This window comes from Pholcus phalangioides, unplaced genomic scaffold, assembly GCF_987345545.1.
Source record: "Pholcus phalangioides strain wild (caught in Gottingen) unplaced genomic scaffold, Ppha-v1.0 ptg000011l_1, whole genome shotgun sequence".
NCBI lineage: Eukaryota > Metazoa > Arthropoda > Arachnida > Araneae > Pholcidae > Pholcus > Pholcus phalangioides.
The window spans coordinates 59,416,439-59,433,258 of NW_028301604.1; the positions used below are offsets into that span (position 1 = coordinate 59,416,439).

Here is a 16,820-nt window from a genome sequence, read left to right on the forward strand (position 1 = left end):
AAAATAAAAAAATTATTATTTTTTAACATTTTTCGAAATTCGAAAAGAATGTAAGATCCAATGAAAATATAGTTATTCTCTCTCGATCAATTTTTTTTCCCTCATGGCAGTATCAAATCTAATCATTTCTATGAGCGAAAGCCAAAAGATGAGGTTTCAAAATATCAATACCGTTCATATTTTTGAATTTTCCTAAATTATCAGTCAACACACATGTTGTAATTTATTTTTCCATCTCGTACTCCCCCCTCCCCTCCTGCAAAAATGCTCTGCCACACTCTTGAGAGTGCGGGCATCCCGGTTAAGAACCACTGCAGTAGACGCTCAACTATCCGACGTAATGTGGCAGAAGTGCAGGTCGGATAACAAAAAAATCAGATAACCCGGAATTCTATAAATTCTAACTTACCCATACTAACCCATAACTAACCCATACCATTAAAAAACATACACACACACTTTTTATTACCGAAACCCGCGCATATTCATATTTTCTGACTTCTTAGTACAGGCCAGTACTTTACATATGTTTGTTGTGTACTGTACGTTTTAACAATTTATTACAGAAAAATTAATTCCAAGAATAAAAATATTGTAAATAATTCAAGATAAATTTTATACTAACTTAATTGCGGGAAACAAACTCATGTGCACTGTACGTATACTTTAAAAATACACAAAACATTAACGCAAAACGTTGGCTTAATTTTCGCAAAATTTATTTAAACTTATTTTACCGTTCATTGATAAATGGTTATGCAAATGCCAGAAAGTAATATTGTAGTTTCTTACTGTATTAATATTTTTTAACTAGGTCGTATAGTACGGAAACAGGATATTTCAGAGTCTACTGTATGTTCCTTTGCAAATGATTGAATTCTTTCGTAATTTTCATAAATAGAGTTATATAATAAAGTGAAAGAGCTCACTACAAAGATACATGATATAACGATAAATCCCTCTAAAACGATATCTTTTCGAATCTTGTTTGGAATTGCCTATAAGGGGTGGCCAACCAGCCGCACGCATTCCACAAGTGACAAGCGAACACGTTTCAAAAATTAAAGAAATTCTATATTTCATTTTTCAATCAAAGAAATTCTCTCCAACTTTTACACAACCCTTTTCTTATGAATGATTGTCTTGTAGACTGCCAAACCTGTAAGGGTGATTTAGAAAAAATGGGGAAGACTTTAAGAGGTGATAGTACACACTAATACAAACGACTATCATCAAAGAATGCATGGTCTAACATGAAACGCAAACGCGCTAGTGAGTTTCGAAACAGCCGCCCCGCAAACGTTAAAACGGCATTCCTGTTGAAATTTATCGGGAGAAAAAGAACACCATGCATGCAAATGTAACGTGAAGATGAAAAAACCGTATGAAAATCTGCGTCACATTGAATAAAAGGCGTGGATGCCAGCCCTGTGAAGTTATTCCAGCGTGCAGCCGTTCTAACAGTTGTAACGTATGGGATAATGGCGCACTTTAGTGATACTGAAAAAAGCAGACATGATTTCATTTACGGAGCTGCCAACGGAAGTACCACAGAGGCAGCACGAATGTGATGATAATGCTACCTCTCAATATAACGATAATCCCTCTACGATATTTTTCTCTGCGGATTTGTAAAATCATTTTGTACGAGTGTAGTTTTACAGAGGTCTCGATGTATTTTCGTACACTGTATACAGGGCCGTAACGGGGATTTTTATCGTGGGTGGTCGTGGGGGGGGGGTACAAACATGATTTTGCCGCCCCCACTGCTCCCCACCGTTATAAAATTCGATGATTTTATAACGGTATTTTTATTCTTTCCTAAAATCTGCCGTTATGTTTTCCGGGCCGTTACCCCCTTTGCCTCCTCTAGTTCTGACCCTGATTGTGTATCCTATACTTGTTTTTATGATATGAACATGAATTTACTTCGTTTTTCAGGTGTGCGATTATTGTGATCCTTCAGATCCAAAGAGATCACATCCAGCTGAAAATGCTGTTGATGGAACAGAGAGGTGGTGGCAATCTCCACCACTTTCACGATCGAATAAGTATAATGAAGTCAATTTGACTATATATTTGGGGCAGGTGAGTAATATTTTAATTATAAGTAAAATAATATCTATAATATTAGTTATAGAGATTAATATATCATTTGTTTTATTATTTTGTCTCGTTTATTTTTTAAAGCTCTCTATTTCTATGCGTTATCTCCTTTTTTTCCGTTACTGATAAAAGAAACTATGCTTAGGGCCGCAACCAGATTTTAGTTAGATGGGACAAACACGAATTTTGCACCCCCACCCCATGTAATGATGTGAAAGTGATTAAAGGGGTGAATTCGGTGCCCGTGGTACCAGACCTGCCTGGTTCCTCCTAGTTGTGTATTGACTATGCCGATGGAATTTCTTCGAAAAGAAAAGTTGTTACAATACGAATTTTTTCACCAAATATTAAAATAAAAACATGAAAAAACTATGATGTATCTACTTTTAATTTCAAGTTGTTTCTATGAAAGCTTTCATCTATTCTAATTAGCCCGATTTGTTCTAAGCATTGCGATTGTGCATTTACGAACTCAGCCATGACTTTTCCTCAAAAAAACTGAACTGCATACAATAATCTGAACTGCATTTGAAATAATACAGAAAGAAAAATTTTGTGACAATCTATCAATGATGAATATTGTTTTATTACAGGGCCGTACCCAGAAGTTTATTTCGGGGGGGGGGGAGTAAAGTGGTAGAACAATAGATTTGATCATGTTACTCCGTAAAAACCACTTATTTTCTAACATTGCGGCTCGCTACGTCCCTGTCTTATTCATGATTATAAGTGAATGGTTAATTTTGCTGCTTGTGGTTATGATTGCATATAGAAAGCGTGTCACAACACTAAAAATTCAACACAACACTAGATATGATGCGCATACACTTTTGGCACAACTCATTTGGGAGTAAATTGCCCAGGGCGATAGACCGAAGTTGTGTTCGGTTGGAGAGAAAGGATAGGAAATGTATCACACAGGTTTGGACTTTTTTTCCATCACTTCTTTACGAGTTTTTTTCTCACCAAATCATATTACAGTATTAATTTGACTAGAAGATTGAAAATTATCGAAATTCTTTATATAGTATTTATTCTAAATTCCGACAGAATACGCGTAAAGGGAAGAAAATTTATACACGTGAACTATTTTTTATTCAATATAGAAACTTCTCATAACGTATTCAATCATATGCAATTAAAAAGGAATGCTTACAATATGATGGAGAATTGAAAAATAACTTTTCATTTTAATTTTTAATGCTGAATTTTACAAATTGTCAATTGATTGAATTAAATTTTACTTTGATTTTTGTTTGACCAACTTCTTATATGCTTATGTGAATGCAGTAGATTTTTCTTTTTTCTGGTGAGTATTTGCTAGCATGAGAACGTAATTTTCATTTTCTTATAGTTCTCAAAATTCTAACGTATTATTTATTACGCCTACATATTCGGTGTTTACTCACCCGAAAATGTCTTGTATCACGGTCTCTATGATTAGAGTATTTTTGAATGGTGTAAATAAATGAAAATGTATTGGTGAAACCACTCATCCAGTAAGTCTGTATAAAACCTCAGACTCTTGACTTGATTTTGACAATTTGATTCGTCATCACACTGAATTTAGTTTTCTTAGCAATTTTTATATATCCTGTATTTACATTTAGGTCCTAATAAGACTGTTATGCCATATTGCATGCATCGCTGGCTGATATACTTGACTCAAGAGAAATTACTTCTGAAAATAATTCACTATTATGGAAGTACTGTTCCAAAAGTTCCATCAAAGAAATGCATGAATGGCTGGGTTTTACTAGTAAAAAAGAGAGAAAATACTGAACAATCTTGTCCCTTTTATTGTGTGTGCATGCTTCTTTTCAGTCTTCCCACTATCCCCCCCACCCAGGAAGGAAAATAAGAGTCTTCCCCCCCCCCCATTCTTCAGTCACACTCATTTCAAGTTGTAATCCTAGCTTTTGCTGGTTTTACCACAAAAGACAGTTTTCTAGGAAAGCCACCACCTCCCCACTGCCAAAAAGGAAGGGGAATTTTCAGTCCCCTTTCATAGTTCAAGGGTTCTTCCATTACACAGAAAAGAAAAAACGTAGCTTTTTATTTATCAATTAGACAGCTCTTTATTTGTCAATGAGCATAATGAAATGCTCTCAGAGAAATATTTATCTGAAAGATGTATTGGCATTTTAATCTTACAATTTATATCATTTTTTCTTCAAAATATACTGCAGTAAAACTTGATTAGCTCGAATTTTGAATAATTCGAACTCTTACGAACATCCTTGGGTTTTCCATCTAATTTAATACTAAAATTTCCTGTTTAATTCGAATTTTTTTTCGAATGTTTTAAGTAATTTGATGTTATATGGAGGGAAAAAATTACGATTTTTGTATGAGCAAATTCAGTTTGGAAAAATTCGACAAGAAGTCAGACTTGGCTATTCTCGACCAATTTATTAAAAAACAAATCTTTTAAAGCCAGTGAAAGTTTGAAAATTAAGTTTTTCCTCTACTTTCTTTGATAATTTAATACCCATTTTAATATTGTTCAGCTGGAGTGCATCGAGAATACGTACCACTTCATACCGATAATGTTGTTTAACCTACGGATCAAGGTGTACCATCTGAATAGCGCTTGGCCGAATTATCGCGGGAGAGAAAGAGAGAGTCCAAACTAAAGAAGGTAAAATCTGAAAAGTAACAGAACAAGGTTAAAATCAGAATCTTTTTGTAGTCCAAGTACAAATTTTAATACGTTAATTAAAGTATATTTCCTTAGAATGATAAGCATAATTTGGGAAATGGATGATTTTGAAGTGTTTCCGTAAATCAGGCTTTGAATATGGTCCAAAAAATCTGCAGTGATGCTGATTCCAGAACAGTGGATAATGTAGCAGCTAAGATCAATTATTATAATTAATGAATTACTAAAATTTGAGAAACCGTTTTGTAATTGATGATAAAATTTAAAATAATTGATAATTATTATTCCATGTGAATGTTGATGATGAAATTGCAATTTGTAGTCATTTTACTGATCTAGGATAGATTAAGTGGATAATTCGAACTTTTTACAGTGACTTCGAATTAACCAAGTTCCACTGTATATGATGTATTTTGCTATGCAATTCCCCGCAAATCAGAAGTTCAGTCGTGTAATTTAAAGAAAAATCTATATGGTCGCGTAAAATACATGATAAATTCCTAAATAAAGCTGCAGGTGGAAGCATGTTTATGGAAGAACCAGAACGGGTAAAAAGCTTGCTCCTATTAAAAAGTTAAATTATATCAAGTTAACGAGCTTCATTCAATTATTAATTATTACCCATTGGCGTGACACGAATACCATCAGTTGAACTTTTTTATCTGCAGGGTGGGCAAAAAGTCCGTAAAAACTTTAAAAATTCATAAAAACCGGAAAAATAACCGAAATAAAAAACAGTTTGAAGGGTTACGTTCGCTAGGTCACCAGTGCCGTCTTGGTGGGCCCACCTGGTCATGGCCTGGGTGCCCCAAGAGAAGAGGGGCCTCAAAAAAATGAGAAGTAGTTGAATTTTTCGAGAATTTGCCAGGTAGGGTCTCTGAAAAATCACCTGGCCCGGAGGTCCACGATGCTCTTAAGACGATGCTAAGGTCCACGATGCTCTTGTAGGTCAAAGAAAAGATACGCGAATAACGAACAGAATGCCTCCAAATCGTTTATTATAGCAGTACATGACCACCATCACAGGGGATAACACACTGCAGGCGAGTCACAAATCCAGCAACGTGTAGCAGGTTCACATACACGTTTTACAACGGTGTACTGGTTGCGGATTAGGAGCGCAAGTTTCTTATAACCGTCTTATTTGCATATTTCCACCGAAGTCGCTCGTACCAGAGCCACCTATCAGCTGGTTTTGAGTTTTTTCATGTTTTAAAAAATGCCCGTGACTTAGCGATGCTCACCCTGCAAACCGTTTTTTATTTCGATTTTTTTCCGGTTTTTATTCATTTTTAAAGTTTTTACGGACTTTGCCAACCCTGTATTGAACATCCATGTATTCAACTGGAGAACAAAATGATTTCTTGCGTGGTGCGTGGAGATATTTAAAAAATACACAAAAAAACTTATTTCACTTATGTCAGGAAATAAAAGTTGAGTGGACTTTCTCTCGCGATAATCCGGCCGTGCGCTATTCTGTCCAGAAGAGGAAAACATGTCACTGTGTGTGTGAGTTAGAGGGAGAGAGAAAAAAGACATGGGACAACATACTTTAGTCATTGTTCTATCACTTTGGTCCCCCTCGAAATGCCAGTTATCCCACTCTGAAATAAATTTCTGGCTGCGGCTCTGCAGTACGTACTTGAAACTTTCCGGCAGTCTATTGAAATCAACTTCTCTATATACCAAATTCGCTCCACCCATCCGAAATGCTGAGATATGCAATGTGTATAGCACTTTGAAACTGGCGTAACACAAACCGGTAAGTAGACTGGTAGTTCATTTGAAACAACCGAAATTTCATTTTAAAAAAGAAAATAGGGGAATCTTTGGACAGAGGCCAATCAAAATAGATTGTGAATGAGAACACCCAATTAGTATTATTCCCATGAATTAAGCATGGAAAGAAAAATTCATTTCCTTAAAAAAGACATCGTAGGCAGTTGGCAAAATGGAATTTTCAGTAACAGCGTGATCACACGTACTTACTTTCACAAAGTTAGACGATAATTTTTTTTTAAATTGCCGCTATGTTCGTAAGCCTCAGTTGAAAATTATAAGGAAAGAATACTTCTTTACCTATAAAACATTAATGAAAATAATTGCAAAAAAAATCGGAGAAATGCATATACAGGTTGCATATTTTGCAGATTTATATTTAAAAGCTATTATACTTAGTATATATATAGCTTTATATTAAAAAAAAAATATATATATATATATATATATATATGTTGGCAGTTGTACATACTTGAATTTTTCAGAAAACTACGAGATACTAAGTATATGTAAAAGACAGAAAGATGAGAGCTAGTGCACATGCCATGATAAACATGTTTCTTTCCCTCGAACTTTTTCTTTTTGTCGTTCTTTTTTCTACAGGTCATTTTACTTTGACGCTTTTTGCTAGTTTTACCAAGGGATTCAATTCGGTCTGTTTGGGACTATATGTAGGACTAAAGATTTTTTTTTCAACTGGCGATAGATCATGAGGTACAACTTTTTCTAGAGAGAATCAATTCTAGATGTTTCTATTGATGTCATGGTTCCCCAACCTATTTCATGAAAAAATGGCAAGCATCCCTCTCAAGGAATGAAATGTGGTATGAATAATCACAGTTGCACAGGTGCATTTTCTGAATAGAGTACCCTCCTACTTTCTCGCTTATAACGCTCCGTTTCACGTGTATTACGGATATCACATTCACAGGTTATTGGGGATTAGGATCTTGCCAGTTGACAAATGAAACCACTTCACATAGTTTTTGATTTCAAGTCAGTCGTTATGAATCAATTTTTCTTGGTCAAATAAAAGTATTCACATGATAATTTTAGAAAAATTGAAGTTATCCGTTACAATAACAGCTCGTACGTCGTAGCGCCACAATTATATTTTGTGTATATAATTATATTTTAAACAGTTATAGAAAGTTGGAAATGCATTTTTCTTGAGTGATGGAAGCAAATGAAAATAACGGAATAGGATTTATTTGAAATTAAATTCAATAATAAATAATAATAAAAATATAAATTCATATGTAATATTTAACTTTGATTCAATTTTTAAAAGTTGAAAAAAAATTGAAATTTCAACAGGGGGACTACCTGAAGTTTCTAATCTCTTTCTTAGAACGGCATGAATGTGAAAGAATTGTGAATTCCTAATCTAGAAGGGTCACTTCTGTTGCACAAGGATCTCAGAGAGCTGATTAGACCAGCAGAATTAATAACTTATAGACGATATTGAACGGCTAGGAGAACATGTATTCTCCGGTATTATATTATCGCATATTATATTAATCGCAATATGGTTGGTAGGGAAAGGACGTGAGAGCGTTACAACTTAAGAAATATTATGTGCTATTTAAAAAACGTGTTTATTTGATTTTTTTTAAATTATCTTCAGCAGTTACATGATTCACGTATTTATATTTTCAGATTATTTAAGATTCTATAATCAATTTAGAGTGGCACATTGAAAGTGAATGAAGTAAAAAACGTGCTGAATCAATCAGATTTCATTTCCTATCTTGACCTAGAGAAAGACTGAAGTTTAGAGCCAAGATATAAGGGCACACTCTCACAAAAATGAGGGAAAAAAACTTTCCCATTGCTCTTGAGGTTATCCTTTCCCTTGATAAGCAGAGGTCAAATTGATAAGACATCTCACCCACTCCACAGTTCTGGAGGCCTCGGACGCAAAAGAATCTGGGTCTTGAAGACAGACGAACAAAAACAAAAAAAAAGACAGGAAAAAACGTTTCCGCAGCGGAAATTGTTAACGTGTTAGTACCGAAAAAAATATAAATCATCTAACATTCTAAGCTAAAGTCTGGAGAAGTAAGATGATCCCTGACACTGTGAAATCATGGCGGCTCACTTTTCGCCCAAGAATTTCCCTAGTCTACATTCTCCAAAGCTCTTGTGAATAGCCACCTTTTACTTTTGTTTTGCTGCTTTGTTTTTTATCCTGCAATATATGTCAATTTTTGTTCAATTTCTTTTCATCTTGTTGCACCATGGTAATTTTATATACACGAGAAATAATTAGACAGGGACCTACAATTTAAATCTGAAAACCGTGTGTCAAATCAGGGGATGAGAAAAAATTATAATTTCAGAAAAATTCGAAATAAAATGTCGGTATGCGAAATTTAACTTATGAATGTGTTGGATGGAATAATTTTCAGAGAAAATTTCAATTTTTTAAAATACGCATTGTACGAGTTTTTTGGGTTATTTCACTTGTGTGGCTTATACTCCAGAAGAGTGCTGAAAAGATGTCTGGAGCTACCCCTGTCTGATAACTACATAGAGACAACAATGCCAAAAACGGGATTTGAATGCAAAACAGTTTAACCGGATGTTTATGATTGGAATTCTTGTACACCAAGCAGTACATGCACAGTCTGTCTCTATATCTTGAAAAAAATATTAGTCTTTACTTGTTAGTCTACCTTCTTATATTCAAATATTTTACTTCATGTACTGATTATTGGCTCAACTACAAAATCAACTTGATCAACTACAAAAATATATCAACCAACTTTGATTATGTAATTAATGAAGGCGAGTGTGTCAAATTTCGCACAAAACAGATTTGATTGCATTTCCTTCATACATTAAAAAAAAAAGTTCATTCTCTGGATCAGAAGAGACCTTTGGACTCAATGCCATAGCCGGAAATTTCTTTCTGACGGGGATTGAACCAGTATTTCGATTATTTTATAATAAAGTAAATCGAATTAACCATGTTATTCCATATGGATAGAGTAATTAGTCCACATGTTAGTCATTTTCTCACATTCCCGGGGAAGGGACAAAAAACACATTTCTTAAGTTGTGGTTTTTTTTTTTTTTTTGTATTAATTAACTTAAATTCTGTAGAGAATTCTTGAAATAACATTTTTTTCGCATTTTGATAAGTGCTAGAAAAAGTAATGAATAGAGTATGCTATATCCTACTCGAAAGCAGTGGTGATCAACCGTTTCCAAACCGTGCCATTATTATGACCGCAAATCCGGGCCGGCCAAATTCCACTATTTAAATATCCACGTGTGTTACACCCACTTCTCACTTCTTTTTATTTTCATCATTGCTATGTTTTTAGTCATTATTTAATGTTTATACATATTCTAATCAAATGAAAAAAAGCAAATTTTCTACTATTTTTTTGTCGTTTCAACGTTTTAAACACGTAGACTTATATTTAAAAAACTTAACGTTGTCGCTGCACAAACTTCGAATCTTGTCAACATGATATACGCTACTGCATAACAGGCTGACATTAGAGTGATATATTCAATAAACCAAAACCTTTTCTTAAAGAGTGATATCGCTGTGTCTAAAAAATTGTCTTCCGTCAAGTAATTTGTAAGTTTTTGAATATCTTAGAGACAAATTTTTGAATGTCACTTTTTGTTCCGTGACGTTTCGCTGATAGGTCACCCCTTCTTAAACAAAAAAAGATAATCAAAGTGGAAAAGAAAGGCTGATATTCAGAGAAGGCAAAATGGACAATGGGGGAGGACTGCAATTTAGAAACGGGGGGGGGGGGCAGAAGTTCAAATATGGGCGGACGTGCAGGATTTCAGAAAAAGGACAAGGATGAGTCAGAGATGCATTAAAATAACAACACGTTGTCACGTTTTTGTTGATTATTTGATAATTTTGTCGCACCACAATCATTTTTTACAAACGAGGGCCGAACGCCAGCGTCCGACATTTTTTTTTTCCATTTTATACTCACCAAGACGTTGGTGCACTAACCCCCCAATGTGGGACTCCCTGCAGTAGCAATCTTTTTCTGTGGTCGTGTTGTTGCCGTTTCTGTAGTCAGTGCCATCTTAACGCATGGGCCCACCCGGGCACTGCCCGGGGGCCTCAAGAGAAGAGGGGCCTCACAAAAATTAGATTCGGTTGAAATTTTCTAGAATTTATCAGGTAGGGCCTCAGAAAAACCACTTGGCCCATGATGCTCTCAAGACGGCTCTGTCTGTAGTACCACCAGCGTCAGAAAAGTTTCTGACAAGGACGAATCAGGTATCGAAATTACGACAACTCTAAACACCCTTTGGTACTTTAGGCGAGTATCTTACGTTTTTGTTGATCAAATCCTGAAATTATAGACATGGCACATTAAATTTTATTTCTGAAGACGACACGGACTAATTGGATAAGTGACAGATAATCGAAACCAAAAATGCAAATGCGCCCTTCCCCATCGCCCTTTTAGAAAAAGTAAGGTGGACAGTTTCTTCCTTTCAAGCCGGGATTTACCATGAGCAAGTTTTTCTATACTACAAAATATACACCCAGTGGCCAAAAAATTAGGAACACCCTGATACTCACCACTAATATCTTGTGGGACCTCTTCCAGCTTTGATGACAGCCGATATCCTTCTAGGAATGGACTCTGTGAGTTGCTGGAACCGGTGAGGATTAATATTAGCCTATGAAAATGAAATGGCAGCTCTTAATTCCCTCAGATTAGAAGGTGGTGTTTCGGAGCTTTTAACAGACCTTTCAACTTCGTCCCCCAAATGCTCAATTGGGTTGAGATTGGGTGAATGAGGGGGCCATTGAAGCAATTGAAACTCAGAAAATCATGTTCCTCAAACCGATCTGAGATAATTCCAGCCCCGTGGGATGGTGGATTGTCCTGCTGGAAATAGACATCATCATCATCAGGAAACATTATGGCCATAAACGGGTGCATGCGCATGGTCAACGACGATGTGGAGGTAGACACTGGCAACGGATGTTTCCAATGGAAATAAGGTACCTTTCTTTCTTTCAAACCGAGCACAACTCAGGTCTATCGCCATGGGCAATTTACTACCTAAGGATTTGTGCTGGAAGTGTAAGTGTGTGTACCTAACAGTCTGAGTGCGTAGCTAGTGTTGTGTCTGATTTTTCAGTGCTGCCACCTATATTTCAGAAGCGAAGTAAGTGAAGTGTAATGATTGAATATTTGTACTGTTTGTAGGCCTGATTCTATATGTGGTGAGACTTTTAGGTTTTAACGGGAATATCGGCTCGCATTTGCGCTTCGAAGTTGGAAACCACAGAAATAAGGGACCAAGAGTATACCAGGAAAATGCTCCCTAGACCGTGATTCCACAGCCACCCGCTTGAACAGTTGTTATGTGGCATGGCGGATCCATGGCTTCGTGTTACTTGCGCCGCACACGGATCCCGTGGCTATCAACTTCTTGGAGAAGAAATCTTGACTTGTCAGACCAGACAACCTTCTTCCATTCATCAAGTGTCCAATTTCGGCGTTTTCTAGCCCAAAAAACCATTTCCTTCGGTTTTGCAGCGAAATCAACGGAACTCTTATTAGTCGCCGGTTATTAAAACCAATTAGATCCGTCTTGTAGAGCGTACGGATATGCTTTGCGATGATCCTGAGTTGGATTGCACTGCAATTTGTTGCGTAGTAGCTCTTCTGTTACTGCGCACAATGCGTGTTAGTCACTTGGCACCTCTTTCGTTCAGAAGCGATTTCCGCCCACTATTCCGCTTTTCGCTCGAAGTGTTTTTGGCTTAGCTGCCATTCTTCGAAGACTCGAGATACTGTTGTACGAGAAAAGCCAAGTTTAGTGGCTTCGGAGATACTGCTTCTTCTAGCGCCCACAATCGTGCCGCGTTCAAAGTTACTCAAGTCCCTTGTTTTCACCATGAACAGGCAAATTGCAACGTTAACTGGTGTTTCTGACCAGGGGAAAGCTCTTTATCAGCAAATCCGGCTTATTACGTCAGCGCACGTGCTGCACGGACGAGTCGAAGTTTGAGTGAGGTGTGTTCTTAATTTTTTGGCCACCAAGTGCAATTAATTGAGTGTTAATTAATTGAGGAGTTATGATAACTATCGTAGAAATACGAAGTATGAATGAAACTTTAATTTTTGTTCACGATCTTGTTCAGTGGTGACCAAACATTAAAACTATTTTATTTCGAACTCTAATGTATATTCGTATTAATTATTCTTTCGTTGTTTTTCTCGTATCGCGTGTACTATGTTGCGAATCTGAGAAAAGCGATCGCCCCTAGAGGGATGTCCGGTTCTAATGGAACACTGTCGCTTTTTTTTTTATTGAGAAACCTTTGTATATTTTTTATAACAGCATAATTTCATTGCCCATGTTTCAAACACACTTTTACTCATTTTCAGAAACTTCATCTAGTGTATGCAATGTCGTCTTAACGCATGGGTCCACCCGGGCACGGCCCTGGCGTCAGAAAAATAAGAAGTAGGTGAATTTTTCGGGAATTTGCCAGGTAGGGCCTCAGAAAAATCACTTGGCCCAGGGGTCCTATGATGCGCTTGAGACGGCTCTGCTAGTATGTGGATCATGAGAAGCTAAATTTTGGTTCAATGCCAACTTACTCGCAGAAAACTCGTAAACGTATACGAGTGTTCTGTTTCTTGTACCTGGAAATAGGATCTAGCAATAACGTTTTTAAGTAGGGTGTTATCTCCACTTGATTACCTGGAAAAGGTTTTGTTTGGGTTGCAGCTCACCATTTGCTAAATCCTATTTTTTCTTGTCCGAACATTCATTAAACAATGAGTTCTTCGTTTGCTTGTAAGTTTGATTAAAGTAATCTTTGTATTCTACCATTTTTCATCTTGGGATTCTTTAGGTTGACAGCACAAAACTCACAGAATATCTAGATACTGTGTTGTTGTTTGCGTGTTTTTTTTCTCTGTAGTTGTACTGTTTCGCTCGTAAAAGATTCAGGAACAACAAAGTATGGAATAAGCAAGTGTTAGGAAAATAAATTAAAAAAAACTTGTGAAATATATATATTATTTTTTCCACTTTTTTTTACTGTGAACTGAAAGGCGATAGTGAGGAAATATAAAATGCGAGTGTTGAGGAAAAAATAAAGAGCTTCCTTGAGTAACAAAACAGTTTTTTCAAACTGAACCGTTTTCAGACCTTGCCGTTTTTCCTCAAGTCAGCAAGATGCATGAATCAGCTTTGTTGCCTTCCTAATGACTGATGACACTAACTGCATTGAGAACGCTGCAGTAAGTGTTTATTGTAATTTTTTTATCTGCCCTTCTGCTTGTCTTTTCATACACCAATAATCAAGGTTTTGCTAAGAAATCATTTTATGAATTCAACAATCACCGTTCACAAGAAAATTCTTTTCAAGTCCAATGTTTCACGTTAACTTATGTTGTAATTGATATTGTCTAAACGTAATACTGTGTTATACGCACGCAGGGCCTTAACTAGGGGGGATGGAGCAGGCGGGTCTAGTGCCCCAAGCGCTGTGGATCAAAGGGGATGTAAATTTCAACCTTTAACCTATCCTTCAACATTACAATGGAGCGCCGAAATGAGTACTTGCCATGCTTAATGACTGTGCCAACTACTGTGGGGTCAGGTGGTAACTAATGATTGATTAAATTAATTAATAATGCAATTAATTAATGATTTAAATGTTTAGATTCAAGTATCTAAATATTTCTGTTAAGAGTGTAGTTTAAAAACTCGTAAATTGCATTAAAATGCTAACGTTAGAGTGTTTTTGTTCTAATCATAACCTGAATGATGATAGGATCTATCCCAAATGTTACTATACAGGATGATTACTTAATTCCTCTTGCCACATTTTATTTTTTGACGTTTTTGAGGAGAGGGTGCCCGTATAAAAAGTTATTATTTTTATTTTGATAATTATACAACCCCTTGCAACATGAATGGTGTATCTGAGTTCTACACGTTATTTGGATAATTTTTCTCATTGGAAAAATATGCCTCTAGGATCAACGGTTCGCCAGTAAAATGCTGCAAGAGAAATTGAGTAATTTCCCTGCATATGTAACTGAACAGTATGATTTCTTCATTTGTTAATGCTTCGTATGATAGGATTTCTGTTACTCTACGTGTATTTGATTAAATTCCTTTTACTCCCCCTGCAGAAGTCACTTGGAACGTTATTACAAATTTTTAATGAATTTTCATTCATGAATTCTCTCTTAAAAATGAGAGCACAAACGCAATCTATTCAAATTCAAATTATTTACTTGAAGTCACTTTCAGCTGAAAGAAGTGAGTTTTTGTTCAATGAAAGCAATATAAGCAAGAGCCGGAAAATTTTAGGCGTAATGTCCTGTGTCCTTGCCTAAAAAACGATAAGTTCTTCCTCTGGCAGGAAGCTCGAGTGGGCTGTATTAAATTGTGAAGATCCGTTCAGGAAATTGCGTAGGTGGTCATTCGAGTTAATAAATGTTGAAATTAGTCATTAAGAAAATACTGTCTGTGTATGTGTTTTTTTTTGTTTTTTTTTGTTATTACGTCGACAATGTCACTATAACAACAAATGCCCCTGACTACTCCCACAGCAAAGATACTTGCGCGTTCAATGTGTTGAACATAATATCTATAACAGCGGTTCTCAACCTTTACTGACTCGCGGAGCCCTTTTCAGTGTATAATTTCTATGCCGGAGCCCTTTTTAGTATATTATTTATATGGCGGTACCCTTTATGCCTCTTTTTTTTTTTTTGTTTGTTCATCAAATTTATTGATTTATTTTATTATCCTCGAGTGGCCGCGGAGCCCCTGGGAAGTGTACACGGGGCTCCGCGGAGCACAGGTTGGGAACCGCTGATCTATAACATCTTCATAATATTTAAGGCGATAGAATCCGTTTGCAGACAACAGAATTAATTACATAGGGATTTTTTATACATACAGTTCATCCATTCATGTTTTAATTTGATTTTCCGTTCATTCATAAGTCGTAACTAAATCTGAACTGTTATTTTTAAAACTTTTACGTTCGTTAGTCAAAAAAATAGAACTGTGTGAGCGTCTCTAATTTTGAGTTACTAACTTTAAAAAGAATTAGTTTTTAAAATAAAAGAATTTGATTAAAGCTGTATATAAAGATATTTTATTTTGATACATTTTTAAATTTTTTGTCACTCTGGGGGAGGAGGACATAGGACCTCTACCACGCGTTGCTTACATCTCCAGAACTGAACCTCAAATAAACATTTGAAATTGATCTTTAACTCAAAACTCCAATCCAATCAACAATACAGGATGCTCTCAAGCTCATAAATACACCTCCATCCCAGTTATACGACTCTCGGAAAATCACATTGAAATGTCGAATAAATGAGATAGTCGTACAGCTGAAACTTAGTCTAACACAATGGTTCTTAACCTTTTTTCCATCCCGCACATCTCGTACATTTACCTTCCAACACTCAGAGAATTTATTTTTTTGTAATTAATGACATTAATTATCTACTAATTAGCTGCTAAAAATTTTGAACTTAAAATTAAATTGCAAAATTAATTTTTTGAAGAAAAAATATCACAGGTATATTTAATCAGAGCAACATAATAAAAATTACATATAGATTTTTAGTGACTAATTTGTTATTGATTTTTCGTGGTAATATTTTGAAATTTAGGTTCTGTTTTGAAAGTGCGACCCGCGAATATCCTCAGTTACATTCAAACAACCTCTAGTTTTTGGCTTTCATAGACAAATGTAATGACAGCCTTATTTCGCAAAGGTGGGTGGTAGCGAAGGGTAGAAGTGTTTGTCAAACCAAGGTTTCTAACGTCTCAAAGACGTGTCAAACGTCTTCGCCAGGGTCGTCTTAAAAGCATCATGGGCCCCCGGGCTATGTGGTTTTTCTGAGGCCCTACCAGATAAATTCTAGAAAAGTTTAACTAGATCTCATTTTCGTGTGGCCCCTTTACTCTTTAGGCCCCCGGGACGTATCCGGGTGGGCCCATGCGTTAAGATGGCACTGGTCGTCGCTAGTTTTGAAAATGGTTCCTACCGAACACACCAGAAATGTTTTAAAGTAGAAATTTTTCAAATTCCTTTCTAATAAATGCTCTTACTCGCGTTTCGATAAAATCGTTTTTATTAAGTTAACACCGTTTATAGAATTAAGATCGAAAAGAAATCCGAAAAAAAATCAGTAACAGAAAAAAAAACTTTAGCAAAAACACTCTGAAAACTTCATATAAGGGGCCGTTCAAGTATTACGTAAGCAAACTTTTA

The 16,820-nt window shown here is 35.9% G+C and overlaps 1 protein-coding gene across 1 annotated transcript in view; it reads left to right on the plus strand.

The window, feature by feature from the left end:
* The window catches only part of LanA (laminin subunit alpha), a 308,555-nt gene that overhangs the window by 3,502 nt on the left and 288,233 nt on the right, over positions 1 to 16,820 (plus strand). Inside the window, exon 2 of the mRNA XM_089239807.1 lies at positions 1,942 to 2,088. Coding sequence (XP_089095933.1) covers positions 1,942 to 2,088 — 147 coding nt within the window. The remainder of the gene's footprint in view (positions 1 to 1,941; positions 2,089 to 16,820) is intronic.